At 43.4% G+C, this 22,621-nt stretch overlaps 1 protein-coding gene across 1 annotated transcript in view; it reads left to right on the forward strand.

Annotated features, from left to right (window-relative positions):
- Positions 1–22,621, forward strand: part of LOC144501720 (dynein axonemal heavy chain 17-like) — an 832,067-nt gene that overhangs the window by 544,899 nt on the left and 264,547 nt on the right. The window contains exons 53-56 of the mRNA XM_078225682.1: positions 1,049–1,213; positions 5,175–5,366; positions 16,840–17,106; positions 20,511–20,672. Of these exons, the coding sequence (XP_078081808.1) occupies positions 1,049–1,213; positions 5,175–5,366; positions 16,840–17,106; positions 20,511–20,672 (786 nt within the window). The remainder of the gene's footprint in view (positions 1–1,048; positions 1,214–5,174; positions 5,367–16,839; positions 17,107–20,510; positions 20,673–22,621) is intronic.

Here is a 22,621-nt window from a genome sequence, read left to right on the forward strand (position 1 = left end):
GTGTGGGAGGAAACCGGAACACCTGGAGGAAACCCACGCAGACATGGGGAGAATGTGCAAACTCCACAAAGACAGTAACTCGAGGCCGGAATTGAACCTGGCGCCATGAAGCAGCAGTGAGGCAGCAGTGCTTGCCACCGTGCCGCCCCATCAGAGTCTATTTTCCTGCAGGTGGGAAACTTATTTTTACCATCACTTCAAATGCTGTGCCCCACTTGCCACAAGTCTTGCTGTTGGCGGAAGCATTAAATTCCACCCAGTGAATCTAAACACCGCCCTTGACATTTTGAAAAATTATTTTGTGAGCCTCTCTGGCAAAGCCAGCATTTGTTGCACATCCCTAATTGCCCTTGAACTGAATAACTTGCAAGGCCATTTAAGAGTCAAGCATATTGCTGTGGGTCTGGAGTCACATGTAGGCCAGACCAGGACATTAGTGAACCAGATGGGTGTTTACGGCAATTGTTTTATGGTCATTATTTAACTTCTAATTTTTACTGAATTTAATGGGATTCGAGCCATTAGCAAAAGTGCTGTAGATCATGCAAAGTGTCCACCATATTCCCTTAAAAAATGTAAACTAGACCATAAGACTAAAGAATATGCTTGGTAATTATTGAGTCTCTCTTCCCTGGTATTGAACTTCAGCTATCAGTCATTCAAGTTAGAATGGTTGGAAGATCACGCACAATCCACATGTAAATTTGCAATATTCACACCATCTCCCCCAGGCCTTCAAGTCGTTTTTCCTCATTTTGAAATTGGGTTAAGGGAAGCTGCTTCAATTTTAACGAGTAATTTCTAAATTATGTGATTGGAAACTTCAAAAATCTTCCTGTGTTCCAAGGTAGTTTCTCTTTGATGTGTGAAAAAATTGCAGCATCTAATCTTAGATGCTGGAGACTGATATGTTTTATTCCCCAATTTCAATCTATTATACTATTTTATTCAAATTAATGTGCAGACACGATGGGCCAAATGGCCTCTTTCTGCATCGTAACAATTCTGTGATTCTGTGAAAACGATTACTTTATTTTTGTATGGGCAGGAAATAGATGAAACCAGCCTTTTTGAAAAACCCAATATTTATTGCCATTTTTCTTCTGGGATTGGAGAACCTAAGTATTTACCTGTGAAGAGCTGGGAATTTTTGAATAAAATATTAGTGGAAGCTCTGGACAGCTACAATGAAATCAATGCTGTTATGAATTTGGTAAGTGCATTTAAAATATTACGTTGAACTGACAGGAAAATCACAGTGATGTTAAATATCAATTAGGCGAGTGCTTGAGGATATTTTTACTATCTAAAGGTTCCAAACAATTTTTAATCAAACCTCCAAAGAGAGAGAATTATGCAAAAGAATTGAAATAAACTGGTGGAAGGCAATGGTAAATCACCACTGACAAAAACAAAACTGTCAAGAAATGGCTCAAGAAGAAACATCACTCAACAATGAACCAAGGACCTACCTTTGGGCCAAGCACACAAGTAAACTAATATGGTGCATAGGAAAAAGATCAGAAAGTATAGTTGCTGAACTATTGCACAATAGAGGAGATTTTTTACATAATGTGAACTAAATGTATAGTAATCATGGTGGAGGACAATTACGCAGTTTTCAGTCATGAATTGAACTGCATCACTAAGTGGTGAACTTTTACATTTGACTGCTGTTTGTTATGAATACTGCTGTATGGATACTACTGAGTTTTTAAAAATCTTAAATGAGCCATGTAAGATGTGAGTATTTTTCCTGATTCCACATTATATATGGCTTTGATTTGACATTTTTTTCATTTATCTTCTGACACTTAACACACAGTAGTCACACTGTTTTATAAATGGTAATATAGGGCAACAGCAATATTTTGCACTCTTTATGCTTCGCAACCAATATTGCTTCGATGACAAGTGGGGATTTAATTTTAAAAGCCCTAATGTTGCCCCTTTGTAAATTATTGGTGCATTTGGAAAACTGTGCACTCTACTGGTGACCAGAGTACAGAAAGGATATTGTAGCTATTAAAAAAATACCGAAAAGTATGATTAAGGAGTGCATGATTGGATTGTGTAAATTGATCATGCTTGCAATACAAAGGAAAAGATTGATGGTAATAGGATTTCTGTTTTAGAAACCTAAAGGCACTAAATATGATAAATTGTCCAGAACAGCAGGGGGTCGATTAGCTCAGTTGCCTGGACAGCTGGTTCATGATGCGGTGTAACACCAATAGCGCAGGTTCAATTCCCACACTGCCTGAGGTTATTCATGAAGGTCTTGCACTCTTAATCTTGCCTCTCATTCGAAGTGTGGTGACCCTCAAGTTACATAGAAACATAGAAAATAGGTGCAAGAGTAGGCTATCCGGCTCTTCAAGCCTGCACCACCATTCAATATGATCATGGTTGATCATGCACTTTCAGTATCGCACTCCTGCTTTCTCTTCAGACCCCTTGATCCCTTTAGCCACAAGGGTCATGTCCAGCCCCCTCTTGAACATATCTAATGAACTGGCCCCAACTGCTTTCTATGGTAGAGAATTCCACAGGTTCACAACTGAGTGAAGAAGTTCTTCCTCATCTCAGTCCTGAATAGCTTACCCCTTATTCTTAGACTGTGACCCCTCTTTCTGCACTTCCCCAACTCTTCCCATATCTAACATGTCCAGTCCCATTAGGCTTTTATCTGTTTCTATGAGATCCCCTCTCATTCTTCTAAATTCCAGTGAGTACAAGCCCAGCTGATCCAGTCTCTCTTCATATGTCAGTCCTGCCATTCCAGGAATCAGTCTAGTGAACCTTCGCTGGATTCTCTCAATAGCAAGAATGTCCTTCCTCAGACTAGGAGACCAAAACAGCATACAATACTCAAGGTGTGGCCTCACCAAGGCCCTGTATAACTGCAGCAAGACATCCTTACTCCCATACTCAAGTCCTCTTGCTATGAAGGCCAGCATGCCATTAGCTTTCCTCACTGCCTGCTGTACCATTATGCCAACCTTCAGCGAATGTTCCACCATGACACCCAGATCACCTTGCACTTCCCCTTTTCTTAAACTGACACCAATCAGATAATAATCTTTCATCCTGTTTTTGCCACCAAAGTGGATAACCTCCCATTTATCCACATTATATTGCATTTGCCAAGTATTTGCCCACTTAGCCAACCTGTCCAAGTCACCCTACAGTCTCTTAGCATCCTCCTCACAACACACATTGCCACCCAGCTTAGTGTCATCTACAAATTTGCTGATATTGTATTTAATTCCTACATCCGAATCATGAATGTATATTCTGAATGGCTAGGGTCCCAGCACTGAACCCTGTGGTACCCCACTAGTTACTGCCTGCCACTCTGAAAAGGACCCATTTATTCCCACTCTCTGCTTCCTCTTTGCAAACCAGTTCTCTATCCACTTTAATACATTACCCCCAATACCTTAAGTTTTAATTTTGCTCACTGATCTCTTGTGTGGGACCTTGTCAAAAGCCTGTTAGAAGCCCAGATACACAACATCCACTGGTTCACCATATTCCACTCTACTGGTCACATCCTCAAAAAATTCCATAAGATTTGTCAAGCATGATTTCCCTTTAATGAATCCTGCTGACTTGAAGCGATCCAAATGCTCAGTTATTACATCCTTAGGAATTGATTCGAGCATTTTTCCCAACACTGATGTCAGGCTAACCAGTCTATAATTCCCAGTTTTCTCTCTCCTTTTTTAAAAAGTGGGGTTACATTGGCTACCCTCCAATCAACTGGAATTCTTCCAGAGTCTACAGAATGTTCGAAAATGATCACCAATGCATCCACTATTTCTGAGGTCACTTCCTTGAATACTCTGGGATACAGAGCATCAGGCCCTGGGGACTTATTGGTTTTTAATCTCAGCAATTTTCCCAGTACAGTTTGCTGACTAATGAGGATTTCCTTCAGTTTCTCCTTCATGCTAGACCCTCTGTCCCCTAGTATTTCTGAAAGGTTATTAGTGTCCTCCTCAGTGAAGACAGATCCACAGTATTTGTTCAGCTGGTCTGCCATCTCTTTGTTGTCCATTATGAATTCATCTGATTCTAACTGTAAGGGACCTACATTTGTCTTCACCAGTCTTTTTCTCTTCACATATCTACAGAAGATATATAAAAGTTAAATCACCACCAGTCAGCTCTCTCTGTTTTTTTGGTGGGGGCCCCTGCTTGATCCTAGGGTGGGAAGTGGGGGTAAACTGCCATCATAGATACTTTTTATCCTGATTGGGACCATCCCCCCGACAAGTTCTGCCCCCCAGATGCTCTCTCCTCTATCTCCTATCCATGCTGTAAATTCCCCTGATTCATGGGACTGCTTGCAATCCCAGCAGTAGTTGCTGCTCCCTGGCAGTCATGGACCTACAGACCTGCCAGCCAGTCAGATTGTTTGGCATCTCTCTAAGACATGAGTTTTAAATGGCTGAGGGGGAGAAAACCCCAACAGCTCTGCAAGTGCTGGGGTGGGAATCATATCGCATGTTAAATTGTGCCAATGATTTAGCAAGTGTAGTGTGCTTTGGAGGACCAGGTAATTTTGGATGAACTTTTCTTAAAGCTCTCCACCACTACGAGGCAATCCGATTGAAACGTAAATGAGAGGACTTAACAGAGTAGATGCTGAGAAGCTATTTCCCTCACTCCAACATTTAGGACTAGAGGGGCATAGATTCACAATAAGGCAATGATCATTTTGGACCGTGATGAGGGTTGTAAGGCTTTGGAATGCTGAATTTCCAGAGAACTGTGGATGCTCAGTCATTCAAGTATATTCAAGGCCAAGACAACAGATTTTTGTATATTGAGAAAGTCACAGGAAATTGAGTAAGGTTTGAAATGTGGAGTTGAGCACTCCACATTGAATGGCAATGCAGATTCCAAAGGCATAATGCCTATTCCTACCTCTATTCCTATTATTAATGTTTTTAATGATCTTATCTGTATGTCATTCAATGAAACGACAGATTTGACACATTATTCAGTTGAGCAGTGTTTAATTAGTAAAGCTGCTGAATGAAAATCAACAGCCATTGAACCAAATGGAAAACCTTTTGAAATTTCAGTAAGTAATTTATTAATGACTTTCATTTTTATAGAGCAGTACTTTTGAAACATTATTTATTAAAATTTCATTTTTATAGGTTCTGTTTGAAGATGCAATGGCTCATATCTGTCGGATAAACCGGATCTTAGAATCACCCAGAGGAAATGCGTTACTTGTAGGAGTTGGTGGCAGTGGAAAGCAAAGCTTATCACGGTTATCGGCATATATAAGCACCTTAAATGTTTTCCAGATTTCACTTAAGAAAGGGTACTCTGTTGCTGACCTCAAGGTACAAAGTTTCTCATCATATAAAAATATATTCTTGTACTGATTTTACACCTCATCTTTTGATTCCAAATGTGTATTATGATAATCAGCAAACAATAACACCTAAAATATTCCAATATTGAATACTGCAAATTGGGTAATTTGGACAGGGAAATCATGAAACAATATCCAGTTGTACTGGGGGAAACATAAGAACATAAGAACATAAGAAATAGGAGCAGGAGTAGGCCATCTGGCCCTTCGAGCCTGCCCCGCCATTCAACAAGATCATGGCTGATCTGAAGCGAATCAGTTCCACTTACCCGCCTGCTCCCCATATCCCCTAATTCCCTTATCGATCAGAAAATCAGAAACAATTTTAACAGTTAAGGACAAGTGGGTTGGGGATCAAGATAGTGGTTAAATTTATTGAAGTAAAAGTGCAGATTGGAGCTGATCAAACTTGACTTCCAGATTACTTGGATGCATTTGTAGCACTTTGCAGAGATGGACTTTCAATTATATTTAATGGAAGCTATTTCAATAAGAATTTCATTTAAGTTGAATAATACATGCACAGATTTATTGGGCTTCCTGTAACTTGCCTCAAAGAAGACAAAAAGATTGCAAGGCAATTAAAAGGTATAAATATGGAAATCAGTAATTTGCAAGTTTCTTTCTATCTTTCATTGGCAAAGTAGTGCGACTACATGTTATGAGAGGCTAATTTCTGCACTTTGGCAATGTTGGAATTCAGAACATCAGGATTGAAATTTGGATGAAGAATGAAATGACCATCAGCAACAGCAATGGCTTGTGGACAAATACTACAGGTGTTGAAGTGTAACTTTTTTCCTGCTAATTACTTGTAAAAGACAGACTCTACAAATTTGTTCTCGTCAAAATAACAAGCATTTAATAACGAAGCTCTGCATGCAGAAGATGGCTAAGGCTTGAGGTCAGAGAGCAGTTGGTACAGCTGCTAATTCCTCCACCAAGTCTGCGCCTAGCCCCAGAAACAGTCCACAATTTATACAAAATCAGTATCAGGTTTTGTGACAAAAGCTTACGCAGGAAAATGAGCAATAAAACAATTAGTAGCAACATCAATACAAGTGGCATCTCACCGTGACTTCTGAGGCCCCTCGGTCTTATCAATAATAACATTAACTTGTCCTTTGAAGGAACAAAATGGTTCGGTGACTCCCTCACCTCCGACCTTATCTTGTTTATGTACGTAGTTCTAAAGTATTTCTCAAAACACCCTGAGATCAGGCCAGTTGGCCTTGTTTTATGTACGTAGTTCTAGGGCACTTGTCAAAACACCCTGAGGTCAGGCCAGTGGGCCTTCTATTGTTTTATTACTTCCCTTCCCCAAGATAAGCAGAGTCAGCCTTAGTTTGACCTTACTAGTTTGGGCGAGGGTCAAATGGTTTAGCAGCTGCTTTGTTCTGTGGTTTTTTGTTAGTATCACCTCAAGCAAGTAGCCACTTTTCCCATCATGCCATTATTAGTTTGTACCATATCACATTCCCTCCTGTTGTCATATCATGACAACTATCTAAATAGGTATATCCATAACTCGATTGACAATGTATTTGCACAAACAGCCAAGCAATCCTATCCCCAGTAGCAGTAGGAGCAAGGGTAAGAAGGCCTTAAAGATCCAATCAAACAACCCATGTCCCAGCCATCCTAGCCAGCCTGGTGGGTTATAATCATGAAACTCTCGGTCAACCTCTTGAAGCTGATCTGCCTGCTTTTTAATGTGGTCAGCTAGGGTAGTGATATTTTCAGAGGCATCTGGGATACAAGTGCAGCATTTCTGACCTATAATTGCACACGTGCCTCCCTGCGAGGCTAACAGATAGTCCAAAGCCATTCGATTTTGTAAGGCCACAGTCCGGACAGCCACTAGCTCAGCCGAGACCTCGGCCATTGCCTGTCCAGTTGCCCTAGCTTCGGCTGCTGTTATGTTTGCCAGTTGTTCCAATGCCGAGGCCATAAGAATCAGTTCGTTTGCAGCCTTGGCTCTTTCACAGGGTGGAAAGGCTATCATAAAGAACCATTCGGTTCCGCTGATGGCCCTTCTGATTCGCCAGGGGTGGTGCTGAAGGGAGGGCAGGTAGTGCATGTAAGGGGCGACATATCCCAGGTAACAGGATCCAATCCAATTGGCAGGGAGCCACGCATAGGCTCTTGTGCCACAAATGAAATATGTTCCATTATAGGTCGTAAAATCATCAGCCAATGTCATCCAGGGTATAGGGGTGGTATGTACCCAAGAGCTATTAGAGGTGAGGTTCCATACACGGGAGAAATCAAGGACAAATACTACAGGTGTTCATTAGGGAGGGAAGCAACAGAGGGGTTAAAGTCACAAAAGACACAACTCATGTAACAGGGTAGCCTGCTGCATCTAAGGGTTCTCAAAGAGGTAGTTGCAAAGATAATGGATGCATTGATACGATTTTTTAAACTTCCCTAGATTCTAGAATGGTTACAGCAGCTTAGAAGTTAGCAAATATAACGTGGCTATACATGAAAGGATGGAAAGAGAAAATGGAGACTGCAGGCCAACTAGCCTAACATGAATCACCAGGAAAATTCTGGAATATAATATCCAAGAAGTCTGAAGAATGCACTTTGAAAATTACAGAATGATAGGACTCAATATTTACAAAAGGGAAATCATGCTTGAGGAGCAGCAGAGCTCGAGTCTCTGCAGGGTTGGAGGAAGAGGGAGCAGTGGAGCCAAAGTTTCTGCTGGTTGCATTGAATCAGTCAAGCTGCTGAATAACAGAGTAGGGGCTGCTGAGTGAATGGGTGAATGAGTTTGACTGCTGGGAGGGGTTTGGGAAGAGAAATAGTGCACATTCTGTCACCAGGGAATATGAAGACCTTGGTTGCATCTACACCAGCACATTAAATAATACTTTTGCAAAGTACTTCAAAAACACAGATTTCCATTTGTATTTCTGTATGTTCATCTTTAATAATTATATGGGGTGAATTTTATTACTTGCCCTCTTCTCCACATCACCCCCACTTGAAAGGTTGGTCGGCATCATGCCACATTGAAACCCGATGGATGATTAGCTTCTTGTAACCCACACTGACAAGCAGCTTCCTGAGCTTTCAAATCCTTAACCAACTCATTGCAACAGCAACCAAACGCCCCTTACAGGCTTCCTGGTCAACGGAAGCAAAACTAAAAATCAAAGTGATCACAACAATCCCTTTCAGGGCCAAACATTCCAGAGATTGGACCCTGGAACATGGATCTGTTAAGTGAACATTGAAAGGTCCCTTGCTGGCCAAATGTAGTCTTTCTGGAAAAGCTGCTGAGAACAAATAACTTTGATGTCTTCATGTTACCGGAAACGCATGTTACTAATGATAAGCCAGCATGTCACTACAAGATTTATGGTTATAAGCCTGCTACCCCCCTTGTGCCATGCAAAATTTGGCCTGTGAAAGTAGAAATTACTAACTATATTGCAATCCCAGGCGTGAAGCAGCAAGATTGGTGAACTGACAGTTACCAATGTCTATTAACTGCACCCACACGACCCCCTCCCCCACACCCCCCCCTCCCCCTAGCTAAATGACGAATGATCCAGCTCTCCTTCAACACCCAGCCATATAAATAGGATACGGGCTAATCATTCAGGACCAAGCTAAGGCGAAATCCTTTCGCTTAGAGAGTTAAGGGATATGAATCTTTGAATCATCGGCCACAAAAGGTTGTAGATACTCCATCATTGAATATTTTTATGGCAGTGATAGACAGATTTTTGATCAATCAGTGAATCAAATGATTCATGGGGCCTTATCTGTGATTGATACAATGGGACTTGCAAGACCATGTGAAATGTCAAGGTCAAAAAAATGACTTGGACTATGGTCATTCAAAATACTGCAGATGCTGGAAATCTGAAATACAAATAGAAAGTGCTGCAAAACTTCGGCAGGTCTAAAAGCATCTATAGATAAAGAAACAGAGCAAATATTTTGAGTCCTTATCATACTTTGTGACTCTTAAAAGCTGAAGAGTCATATGGACTCAGAAAGCATTCTAACATTATTGTGGAAAATAAAAGCACATTGTTTAAGGGGTAACATATTGGCATGGATAGAAGCAGTGCCGGATTTAGGCATAAGCTAAACAAGCTACAGCTTAGGGCCTCACAATCCGCAGGGGGCTCACAAAATTTCAGAAGGTTTACAATGAAGAGAACATTTAAGAGCGGATACCAGAAAAGAAAAAGAAAGCACCAGCCTGAAGAGCAACTCAAAAAATTACCAAACGTTGACAGTTACTTTACTCCAGAAACAGGTAAGGATCCATAAACCCAAGGTGATCAGCAAAGTCCAAAACAACCACAGCCTAGTGCCTCTGCTACTGAGACAACAGAGTCTGGAATCTCAGCTGAGGAAAACACTGGAAGTGATGCAAATGTGAGCGTTGCAAATGTGGAAGTGATGCAAATGTGGCGACCCAAGGTCCTGTTTTGGTACGCACCTTTGTGAGACCTTTTGGTGTAACTTTTTAACAAGGGGCCTCCAAGCTTTATATAGCTCAGGGCCTCACCAAGTCTAAATCCGGCACTGGATAGAAGATTGGCTAGCTAACAGGCAACAGAGAAGGCATAAATGGGTCCTTTTCCGGTTGGCAGGATATAACAAGTGGTATGCCATAGGGATTAGTCCTGGGGCCTCAACATTTTACAATTGATATAAATGATTTAGATGAAGGGACTGAAGATATGGTTACTAAATTTGTTGACGGTACAAGAAAAAAATTGTGAAAAAGACATAAGGAGGCTACTAAGGAACAACAAAGGTTCACCAGACTTGTTCTGGGATGGCGGGACAGTCTTACAAAGAGAGATTGGGAAAACTGGGCCTGTATTCTCTAGAGTTTCGAAGGATGAAAGGTGATCATATTCAAACTTACAAAATACTTAAAAGAAAGAGACAAGGTAGCTGCAAATAAGATGTTTCCCTTGTTTGGGGAGTCTAGAACCAGGGGGTACAATTTAAAAATAATGGGGATGCCACTTAGGACTGAAATTAGGAGAAATTTCTTTACATAAAAGGTTGTGAATCTCTGGAATTCTCTATCTCAGAGGACTGTGGAAGCTCAGTCATTGTGTATGTTTAAAGCAGAGATTGATAGATTTCTGATTAACAATAACATAAAGAGTTATGGGAATAATGGATGTAAAAGGCATTGAAGTGTCCAATCAGTCATGATCGTATTAAATGGTGGAGCAGGTTAGGTGATCTGATGACTTCTGTTCCTATCTTCCTGTGTTCCCTAGTTTTGCTGCATTTCAGGTTGGGAGTGGGAATCTAACTATTTCAGGCCATTGCTCTCTAGACTCTGATATGAATATTGGTTAGATGGATAAAGTACTGAAGGGCTTCTTCTGTCCTTGGAATCATATACTACATTGAGAGTTAGTAACTAAAGCATCATAAAGGAAAGAAAATAAAGAAAAAAGTAATGAAATTTGAATATTTCAAGTGTAACTGTGTCAAAAGATGCATTGAAGACTAAAGAATGGAACTATTCTAGCACTGTTGCTGGAGTAGTGAAAATTCACAACAATTGGATATCCTTTAAAGATATATTGATATGACTTCATTGCTCTAGAATGTGTATTGCATATATTTCCATGACCTGTGCACAGGAAGTGATGTGGTGGTCGTGACATGGGAGTTCTCACCAGCTTGGCTACAGGCATGGCATGTAAGATCTGCTGAAGATCCTTATAGTAAACTGTTTAGGTTCTTGTCATCAATCCCACACAACCCTGCAATATTACATTGTGCCAAGAGCTGGCTGAGATGGCACAAGAAGTTATGCACATCAAATCCACTAATTTTTGATGAAAACATCACCGACAATTGGAAAACGTTCAAGAAAAAATAATGGCTGCGATTCTCCCATCGCGACCCGCAACTTTTCTGGCGGGTTGTGGTGGGAGATGCGCGTCACCGGCCTTGTACTGGGATTTGCGCATGTGCCGAGAACGCATGTGCATCCCCCAGAGCCGGCGAGCAGTCGCCAGTCAGACCACTCTGGAAACCGGCGGGGTCTGAATTTGAACCTTTTTAAATGTATTTTAAATATGTTTTAAACTTACGTATTGGGAACTTTTGGGTCCCAATTGAATCTTCCACCCTGCCAGGAGTACTTCATTCTGGTGGGGTTTACACTAGCTCCCCACGTTCGGCAAACTAACAAGAGAACCCGCCGGAATGAAGGGGAGGCAATCTGGGCCCCCCAGGGAGTCGGGCAGTGTGGGAGGTGGTGCCCATGCCGAGGGGACACCTTGATGCCAGGGTGCACAGGGGGCACCTTGACACTGCCCACTGGGCATCGGCAGTGCCAAGTGGGCGGGACCTATTGTGGATGGGGCTCAGGGGTGATCGGTGGGGGTGGGGAGGTCCCACTGCCACTCTGCAGACAGGATCGGTCTGGGATGGAGGGAGGGCAGCGATTGGGGCAGTCTGCGGGGTGGTCTGCTGGGGGTGTGTCTGCCTCCTGGGAGAGGCCTAACCCCGGCGGGGCGGGGTTATCAGCAGGGGGGGGTCTGCCGGGGTGAGGGGGTTGGGGGGATCGCCACTGCTGGATGTGGGGAGCTGGACATCAGGGCACTCCGGGGCTGGGGGGATGGCGGGGGGTCAGGGCTGGCCTGGGAATTGTTGTGGGGGCCGCGATCGAGCCGTGGTGGGGGGCGGGGGGAGGGGGGGGGGCTAGGAGGACAGCACTGTGGGTGTGCCGGGCTGGCCAGCGATTGAGCTGGCCAGCAAACAGGGAGTCTGACAGATCAGGACCACTGCACATGCGCAGAACTGTCAGACTCCGGCGTGAATAGCCCCCCCCCCCCCCCCCCCCCCCCGGGTTTTTAATGATATTCACGACTCGGACCTGTGTAGTGCACAGAGTGCGGAGATTCGGGTAAGAAGCTGAACTGACAAAACAGTTGTGATCTAGAACAGTTTTCCTGCCAATTTAGCGCTTTTGGGAGAATCGCGGCCAATGTGTGCCAGTCTGGCAATGAGTTGAAGAAAGTCCAAGCCTACATGTTGCTGGACCTGACAGGACCAGAGGTTGTGAAAAAATTGGAATCCTTTGTATTCCAAGAAGGGGGAGACCCAGAGGACCCTGAAGTACTATTAAAGAAATTTGAACAAATATGTATGTCTATAATAAATGCCATCATGGATAGATACATTTTCAGTAGTGCTAATCAGAAACCTGATGAATTGATACAATTGATTTATGCCTCAACAAAATTCTAACAAAAAAGCGCTTACTTGGTACTCTCACTGATGAACTCCATGGGCGGGAATTTACGGCCTCGCTTGGACGATACCGGAAATTCCTGCCTGAGGTCAACAGAGATTTCTGTTGTCAGTCCCTCGCCCACGCCGATTGCGTGGCGGGCGAAGTGGTAGAGTTATGGCATATAAGAGAGCATGTAGTATGTGGAACACACACACATACTGTGCGTAAGCAGTTGCTCTATGAAAGAAACCTAATGTTGAAATCCACCACTAAATACTTGTATGTTGAATGAATAGTGGAACACTAAGGAATTAAGAAGAGAAACTGAAATAATCTCAATATATAATACGCCCTGTCCAACTATAGTGGCCAGCACCCACAGAAAAGAAGCATGTGTTTTGCATTCAACAAGAGTTGCAATAATTGTGGCAAATGGAATCATTTTGTCAAGTTTGTCAAAGCCAAATCAACTTGCCACCACCACAAGACACTTTGGAGCCAGTTACCCTTCTAAGGCTCAGCACATAACCAAAGTGAATGAGTTGGAGGTAACTCAAACCCTGAACTCCTGAAAGCATATTGCAACCTTTCACTGAAAAGGGTGAAATATTTACAACACTAAACATTGCTCACAGCAATGGCATACAGAAGGTCAAAATGCAAGGTCTTGTCAGAACTGCCTCAGGAAAGTTGAGCCTGGTGCACTAGATTTCTCCAACAAGGTAATCCTTGTTGCATATGGTGAACAAAGCATATGAATGGAAGTTATGGTCACCTTGGACTATATCCAAGGCAAATTCCAATTCCACATACAGCATTGCACCAGGGCTAATCCACCTTGGACCAGATGTAGACACCCTACAGAACCAAACCCCAGATATGCTAGAATACAAAGTCCTGTTTGACTGTGATATTATTTGGAAACTACTTGTTATGTATCACATGATGCTGGATGACCACTCATTGCCTGTGTTCCAAGAAGGGTACCCTTTGCTATGAAACAGAAGGGAGTAGAAAATTAGCCTCCATTGATGAGGCTAGAGAATGGGTTTCCACGATGGTAGCTACAGAAAAGAAAGATGGCACAGTCAGAATTTGCATTGACTCAGTTCACCTTAACAGACCCCACCATCCAGTGAAAACATAGTTGAACAGGTCATAGCCAACATGCCAATGCCAACGTCTTCAGTATCTTGGATGCAAAATGTGGATTTTTGAAAATCCCATTTGATGCAGAATCTTCACAATGTTCATGGTTCCTGCTACAGGTTCCTGTGCATGCCCTATGATCTCTACTAGTGGTGAGGTCTTTCAAAGGCTATGGAAGAGCTCTTTGCAGTGCAACCTTGTGAAATCATCATTGATGACATCCTTATTGGGGTCCCATAATGCAAGAACATGATGAACGCCTACATCTAGTCCTTGACAAAATCAGGACCATTGAGTTGAAACTCAACCCTATCAAATGCAGATTTAGAGTCAGAGCGGCCACACTATCACATTGTCGATAGTGTGAAGCCAGACTCAGACAAGACAAAGGCTATACAGCTGATTCCATTTCTGAAGCCAAACATGCCCTGCAGCATTTCCTGGGCATGACAATTTATCTTTCAAAATTCATTCCCTGTTACAGTGAAGTGACTGGACCCCTCCATCAATTGCTCCACCAGAATGCAGAATGGTGTTGAAAGGAGCACCACAACACCACATTCAACAAACTCAAAGAACCTGATTTCAGCCCCTCTAGTGTTACAATACTACGATGTCTGAGCAACTATACTCTCATTAGCAGATGTGAGTCAGCATGGTCTTGGAACAGTGTGCATTCAGTATGGCAAATCAGTGGCTTTTACATCAAGGGCTCTCACTGACATTGAAGCATGCTATGCCCAGATTGAGAAGGAACTCCTTGCCCTTGTCTTCACCTTTCAGAAATTTCATGATTTAATTTATGGCCACCGTGCCAGTGTTGAAATTGATCACCAGTCGCTCATCACCATCCTTAAAAAGCCCCTGCATACTGTATCACCACGGCTGCAATGGATGATGCTCAAGCTCAAGCAGGGCATGTTTGGCTTCAGAAATGGAATCAGCTGTATAGCCTTTGTACCACCCCAGTGTAACCTATAAGTATGGTAAGAAGCTTACCTTGCAGTTGCTGTCTCAAGGGTTTACCTACCCATCATTGAGCATGCTGATCATGATATTATGATAATTCAAGTGCTGACATCATACAGAATTGACAAATTCAAAGCTGCCCTGCAAATGTTTCACACATGTAGGCAGCTCCATGACATTACAATGAACGGATGATCTGCAACATCAAGAGTTCCACATGGACTCTGCATTTTCTATGCCATGAAAAAGGAGTTATCAGTGAAGATGGGCTGATACTGCATGGCCAGATGTTCATATTCCCTTACTCTCTGAAGAAATACTACATACCAGCAGCTCCACCAATGGTTGAAGCAACAAAGCATAGGGGCAAAGGAAATCATGTATCGGCCCTCAATGTATGGGGCATAGAGAGGGAGGTGTCCAGGTGTGTGCCACGCAATGTGCTCAGGCCTCAGTAAACCAAAGAACCACTGCACTGAATGATCACAATGCCCACAGACTCTGGACTCGGGCCAGACAGTCAGAATAGCAGGTACATGAACCAGCCCATTTTGGCTTTACGCCAGGTTTTGTGGCTTTAGCCTGTGTTCTATGCAATCAAGTTATCCAATTTTTTGTTAGTGCCATTTCAGTATTATTCTTTGCATGTAAGTATGGATTGCCCCAACCAAAATGAGGAAGAAGTGCAATGGAATTTTCCCAAATTTTCACAGAAGTCTGAAAACCGGAGTGTTTCACTTTGGTTTTTTCAGCGAGCTACCCCGTGAAATTTTCCCACACTCTATTAGATTTGGCAATCAGGAGTTTCATGCTGGTAGAGGGGGGCAGAGGGGATGGAGCCTAAGCTCACCGAGGAAGCTGGCTGCAGACTGCTATGTATGCGCCCTGATCTCCTATATATTAAGATCTGTCAACGCCCCCCCACCCAATCATGGATTTCACCTCCATGGATCTCCCCCATTGTCAACCCCCCACAGACTCCCATTGCCACCTGCCCATCACCATCTCCCTGTCACACTACCCCACCCCTGCAGACCCCTAAGCACCAACCCCCACCACCGATGCAGAGTTTCTCCCTTCCATCGCTTCCTAATGGCCTACCCCCTCCCATTTGCCTCTACCCCTGTCTGGCTCCACCTCCTTCAGATCCCCCATGAGGCCCCTCAGGCCCGTGCCTTGGCATTGCCCGGTGAAGACCTCCACCAATGAGGTCGGAAAGCTAAGTGAGCCCAGATAGTTATGTCCCAGGGTTCTCTAATCAGATTTAAATAAGCATATAAATATTTAAATCAGCCTCACAAAGCTGATTTCTTGGCAAAAATGGCTTTGAAGGATCATGAATGGCCCAACATTGGGCACAATTCGCATTTTTAGCCTTCTGCTTAAATTTTTTGCCCCGCTATGGTAATCAACCAGTGCAGTGGGGCGGAAAGATCATGCCTTTAGAATGTGTATTCATGCATATATTTCCATTTCCGTGCATGGGAAGTGACTTGGTGGTGGTGCAGGTATCCTCAGCAGCGTGGCTACAGGCAGGGTGTGAAAGAGCTGCTGAAGTTCTTTACAACATACTGTTGAACTCATAGTCCTTGTCACCATTTCTACACAACCCCACAATAATGTATTGGCCATGACATTTCCTGCTCCAGTGCAGGAGCAGTTTTTAAAACTTCATTTACAGAATGTGGGTGTCACTGGCTAGTTTATCGCCCTAGCTAATTGCATTTGACAAGGTGGTGAGCTGCCTTCTTGAACCGCTGAAGTCACTGTGATGTAGATTTACCCACAGGGTATATGAAAGGGGGCAACGTATATAAGATGTCTTTTTGATGATATTGCTACAAAATAAAATTTAATTCTGTCATTGTTTATCGAGTGATAATACTGTTTCATACATTTATAGTTTCATCTAGCAAAGTTTTTAAGTACCCTCAAATGAATTGAACAATCCCCAGAATATCTATACATCCTTCCAACCTTAAGTCTTATCATTATATCGAGGAATCAAAACAAACAAATAATTTGTTAAATGAGTTGCAAAATTGATTTAAATTAACATTGTTGTTTAAATTAGATTGATCTTGGTGCTCAGTATATCAATGCTGGAGTGAAAAACCATGGAACAGTATTTATGATGACGGATTCCCAAGTGGCAGAGGAGATGTTTCTCGTGCTTATGAATGACCTTTTGGCGTCTGGCGAGATTCCAGGACTTTTTCAGGATGATGAGCTTGAAAATATTATTGGCGCCATGAGAAATGAAGTTAAATTACTGGGTTTGCAGGATACCAAAGAAAACTGCTGGAAGTTTTTCATAGAAAGAGTGAGGAGGCAACTAAAGGTATGGTTAATGGAATATTTGTGATTTTGTTTTGTCATTTTACAGTCAACCACTCATGTTGTTAAATGCAGCAAACAAAGTCAAGTACCATCTTCAGATGGAAGAGATTAGAGGATAACAGTTAGACCAGAATACGCAGAAATAATTCAGCCCACATTTTAAAAATCATAAATCTTTTAGAACTGAGGTGAGGAGAAATTTCTTCACCGAGAGGGTGGTGAATGTCTGGAATTCACTACCACAGAATGTAGTTGAGGCCAAAACGCTGTCTGATTTCAAGAAGAAATTAGATATAGCTCTTGGCGCTAAATGCTGCCTCACAATGTCAGGGACCCAGGCATTGAGTAACTATCCTTGAGTGACTGTCTGGCCTTGAGTGACTGTCTGTGTGGAGTTTGCATGTTCTTCCCATGTCTGCGTGGGTTTCCTCCAGGTGCTCCAGTTTTCTCCCACAATCCAAAAATATGCAAGTTAGGTGGATTGGCCATGCTAAATTGCCCCTTAGTGTCCAAAGATGGAGTCTAAGTGCCAGATCTGGGCGTCAAATAGATCCGCGCCTGGAATCCTCTTTGCAGCACGCCCATATGCGTTTTGCCGGCTCCAGTCTGATTCGCGCTGTGTGCGGGGCTTAGCGCTGGCGGACCGATCGGAGCTCGGAACTGCACATGCGCAGTTCAAAAAAAATCTGACAGCGCCCGGGCGCGAAAAAAAAAAGCAGAAAGCGGCTCTCTGACGTTCATCCTCTGGTCGGGGGGGGGTGGGGGGGGGGGTGGGGGGGGGGGGGTGACCGATCATCCCGTGGGTGGGGGGGTGGAGAGTGGGTGTGACCGATCATCCTCTGATCGGGGGGGTTCCGCTGTCCGTCAGCGGCCGATCCCTCCTAGCACCATCACTGGTACACTACCAGCCACAGCCATCTCTCCTGCTCTCTCACACCTGCAGGGAAGAGTAATCTGTGGCTGGTAGTGTACCAGTGATGGTGCCAGGAGGGATTGGCCGCAGACAGGCAGCAGAACCCCCCCGACCAGAGGATGAGACGTCACACCCCCTCTCCTCCCACCAACCTCCCCCCCCAGGGGATGAGACGTCACACCCCCTCTCCTCCTCCCACCGCCCTCCTGCCCCGACCAGAGGATGACCTGGGTCAGAGAGCCGTTGCAGTCTCTGACCCCGCTCTTCGGAGGCTGCAGCAGCGACTTCAGACTTTTATTTTGCAGGTCGATTACAGCGCGGATGCGGATCGGGCCAGAAGACGGTAAAGTGGGATTTGGCGGTAGAGTTGAGCGCGCGGTTCATTAAGTCGATTTAAATGCATGCAAGTGCATTTAAATTGTCGCACCGCCCGATTCAGGCGCGGGCCGGACCCGCGCACGAATCGGGTGTCGGTAAAGGCACGATCTGCTTGGATTCTGGTGCAGATCGCGTTAAAGGCCCGACACCCAACTTTACCGTGATTTCACGCCCGAAAATAGGCGCAAAGTTTTGGTAAAATCAGGCCCCATGTCTGATAGCAGCAGGGAAGAAGCTGTTCTTGAGTCGGTTGGTACATGATCTCAGACTTTTGTATCTTTTTCCTGACAAAAGAAGGTGGAAGAGAGAATGCCTGGGGTGAATGGGGTCCTTAATTATGCTGGCTGCTTTGCCAAGGCAGCGGGATGTGTAGACGGAGTCAATGGATGGGAGGCTGGTTTGCGTGATGGATTGGGCTTCATTCACAACCTTTTGTAGTTTCTTGCGGTCTTGGGCAGAGCAGGAGCCATACTGTTCAGCAACTCTTAAAGCCACCCATTATATGCATAAATTTCTCTGCATGATTTTTATGATGGCTTTTTTTTTGCTTGACTTTCAAGCCCAAACCCTTGTCACTCACTTTTTCAAACTGAACCAACCTGGATCTGGTTCTCTCGATGCACTGTCCCACTCATCAGGAAGGATCCATTTGCTTACCAGCTTTATTTGAGCACTGTGTCTTCAATGTTTTTCTGTACAGTTACCATGGTGCAATTTCAACATACTCTGACACTACAGCTTTGTTGCAGTCTGACCAATTCGTTAAAGGTTGTCTCATGCCATGTAGCACAATCTAAGGATATTTACCGTGTCGCACATGGAGTTAGTTTTATTGCCACACTATTTGACCACTGCTGAATTCTATGTCATGTTTTTACAATGATATAAAGACACTAATCACTCATGAGGAATTGTATAAACACGTTGTAGGTTCATTTATTCAAATTATGAATAAATACAAATGTACAAAGATGGAAAGTTTGAAGTTAACAGCAGCAGAGATGTGTATACTATGTATAGATCAAAGTAAAACTGAGACGGTGTCACATGACTGTTCTTCTTTAGTGATGGCCTGCTGCTATTCCTTAAAAGGCATATTACAGATGGTTCACCACCATCTTCTCAAGGACAACATCCAAAGAGAAAAATGGTATATCAGTAGCAGCATTAGCTCTGTACTGCAGAAGTAGAAAGCGGAGAAGCAGGATGAACAATTACCATCATAGCCACACCCAGCTGGAAATACAAGTTCCTCCAAAAGCAAGCTGCTGTTTTGCAAACCTCAAAGATTCTACACTGAACCCTGTTAAATAAAGATAAATTGTATGTGCTAACTATTTGTTGGATTTGGCTTATAAAGGTAAACCTTATGGGGTGGTGTTTTCGGCAAGGGACATTCTTGAAGTTACTGAAAGTAGATGTGGAATCGGATTAATTTAAATATACATTGTGCATGTAGCCATTTCTGTAGTTAATTGATTCTTGTGTTGTGGCCTTTCTTGCTGTGTTTGTTTTACAGTTCTTTAGTTTGAATGATTACAGTGAGACTGGACCTTTTGTCACTGGTTTGCATATCTTTCCTCAAAATTGCAAAATAAACAATTAAGAACCAATGTTCCATATTACCCTCTAAATTTTGGGATACAAGTCACTTTGCCTGCAAAACCTTGAACAAAAATGAAAACAAACCAGCCTGCCGAAGCAACTGGCTCAATGATAAAAGGAAATATGAATTAAGTTCTTCATAGACTGCAATGAACATTTTGCCTATATCCATGTAAAGCTACCAGTTCTCATGTTTAATTTCTACTTTGGAGATAATGAATCAAATATTTTTGGAATTCTTATTATAAATCATTTTTCTTTAATTCAGTGTAAATAATTATGATGAGAGAGCAAAAATCTTTTTTGTGATGTTGTTTTGGAATGATAATAGCATCAGTAATAAACCAAATTTTATAATTATAAATGCACCAATTAAATATGCAACTAAAACCAATCTTTACTTTGATTTATTTTTAATTACAAGTTAATTCTAAGTTTTTAATTCTTTATAACTAACAAGTTATAGTACTGATTATCTTTTTTAAAGTGTCATTTTTTTTATTTTGCAGGTTGTTTTGTGTTTTTCACCTGTGGGTTCAGTTCTGCGAGTGCGTGCTCGAAAGTTTCCTGCTTTGGTAAACTGCACATCTATAAACTGGTTCCATGAGTGGCCAGAAGAAGCTTTGATGTCTGTGTGTAAGCGTTTCCTTGAGGAAACTGAGGGCATTGAGGTAAGAACATTTAACAGCTTTTATTTTTATGTAATTCTACCTACTATTATTTGGACTGGTGTACAGCATCAGTATTCTATTTGATGTTGAATTGCACTTCAAGTCCACTATGGTGCCCATGACCAAAGCCCCTACTTCCATCACCATAATATTATGCATCTCTCCCCCTTGTCTCACTTTCTGAGATAACACACAGAGTGATTACAGGAGAGTGCATCATGAATAGAATGCAAATAATGGAATTTAGTGTAAGTGAGACTATTTGGTAAATAGTACTGGGTGATTTTTATCTAATTACATTTTTTACCTTTTTAGTTAGTTTAATTTTTTGAATTTAACTTTGAATTTTAAAAGAAACTGCAAGTTAGTCACCATTTAACAGAAACTGCAGTGGCAGTTAATTGTCAATCAGCTGCAAGTGATTGCCTGACTAGGTGCTAATTATTTGATTTGATTTATTATTGTCACCTGTATTAACATGTGGTGAAAAGTATTGTTTCTATACAGACAAAGCATACCATTCATAGAGAAGGAAATGAGAGAGTGCTGAATATAGTGTTGCAGTCATAGCTAGGATGTAGAGAAAGATCAACTTAATGCAAGGTGAGTGTGGTGAACCATTGTTGGTTACCACCAGGAGTGCTGAGCCATGGTTTGGCCAGCACTATGAGTCTGTAGATATGTTACTGTTGGGGTTAGGGTTGGGCTGTTCTACCTGTTAATATAGTCCAATGGTACACCCCAGTTGGCTCCACCTTCCGGGAGAGGTATAAAGGTCACTGCTCTGCCTGGTGACCCTTTAGTCTGGGATTGTATATAGTAGCTCCGTTATTGTTGGCAATAAAAGCCTTTATTTCCCGGGTACATCCAGCCTCCCGTGTGATTTATCGCGCATCAATTTTATTGCCAACAAAAATTTTTTTTTGACAAAAAAAACCAAAAGAAAACCATGGAGCAAATGCTGAAACCTGAGCAGCTTACGTTGGACCCATGTGCGGCGGGAGCATTGAACACTTTCGACCATTGGTTGAAGTGTTTCCAAGATTACCTCGACGCCTCCACAGCGGTCCACAACGACGCCGACAGACTGCGGGTCCTCCACGCGAGGGTAAGCGACGCTGTATACTTAGCGATCCGTGAGGTCCAAGACTACAAAGGGGCCATCGAGCTTCTCAAAAAACGATACAACAAACCGCCGAATGAGATCCATGCTCGACACCTTCTAGCCACTCGACGGCGGCAGCCCATCGAAACGACGGAACAGTACCTGTGTGAACTTCAGCAGCTAGCCAGAGCCTGCAACTGCAAGCCAGTGTCGGCGGCCCAGTATATGAGTGACCTAGTTCGAGATGCGTTCGTGGCGGGAATCGGCTCGTCGTACATTCGCCTTCGGCTGCTGGAGCAAGGTAACCTCGACCTCACTAAAACCGTAGAATTAGCTGACGCTCTAGAAACGGCCTCCAAAAGTCTGGAGATGTACCCCGACGACCGCGTGGGGACATTGTGGCAGGTGCAGCCGCAGACTCCACTTTATTCAGCGGTTTCGAAAAACTGCGCGATTGCGTTTCCAGCCTCGGACCTGACGACGGCAGCAGCTCCAGGTGGCCCGCGGTGTTACTTCTGTGGGGGGGTGAAACACCCTCGGCAGCGATGTCCAGCTAAAGCGGTATTGTGCTCCGTCTGTGGCAAGAAGGGGCATTATTCCAAAGTCTGCCGGACCAAACCACCCTCCAAACATAGCAGTGCGGCGTGTGATTCCCTGGAGCCGGCCTCCTTGTCTTCTGCGTCTTTGAGGTCTTCCACCACGTGCGATTCCAGACGTCAGCATTCCTAACGACGGAGTCGCAAGACACGTGCGACCTGCAGGGGCCGCCGTTTTTGGCGCCATCGACCACGTGCGACCTATGGGGGCAGCCATTTTGGTCAGCACCGACCGCAAATGGCCAGCA

This window comes from Mustelus asterias, chromosome 12 (genome assembly GCF_964213995.1).
Source record: "Mustelus asterias chromosome 12, sMusAst1.hap1.1, whole genome shotgun sequence".
NCBI lineage: Eukaryota > Metazoa > Chordata > Chondrichthyes > Carcharhiniformes > Triakidae > Mustelus > Mustelus asterias.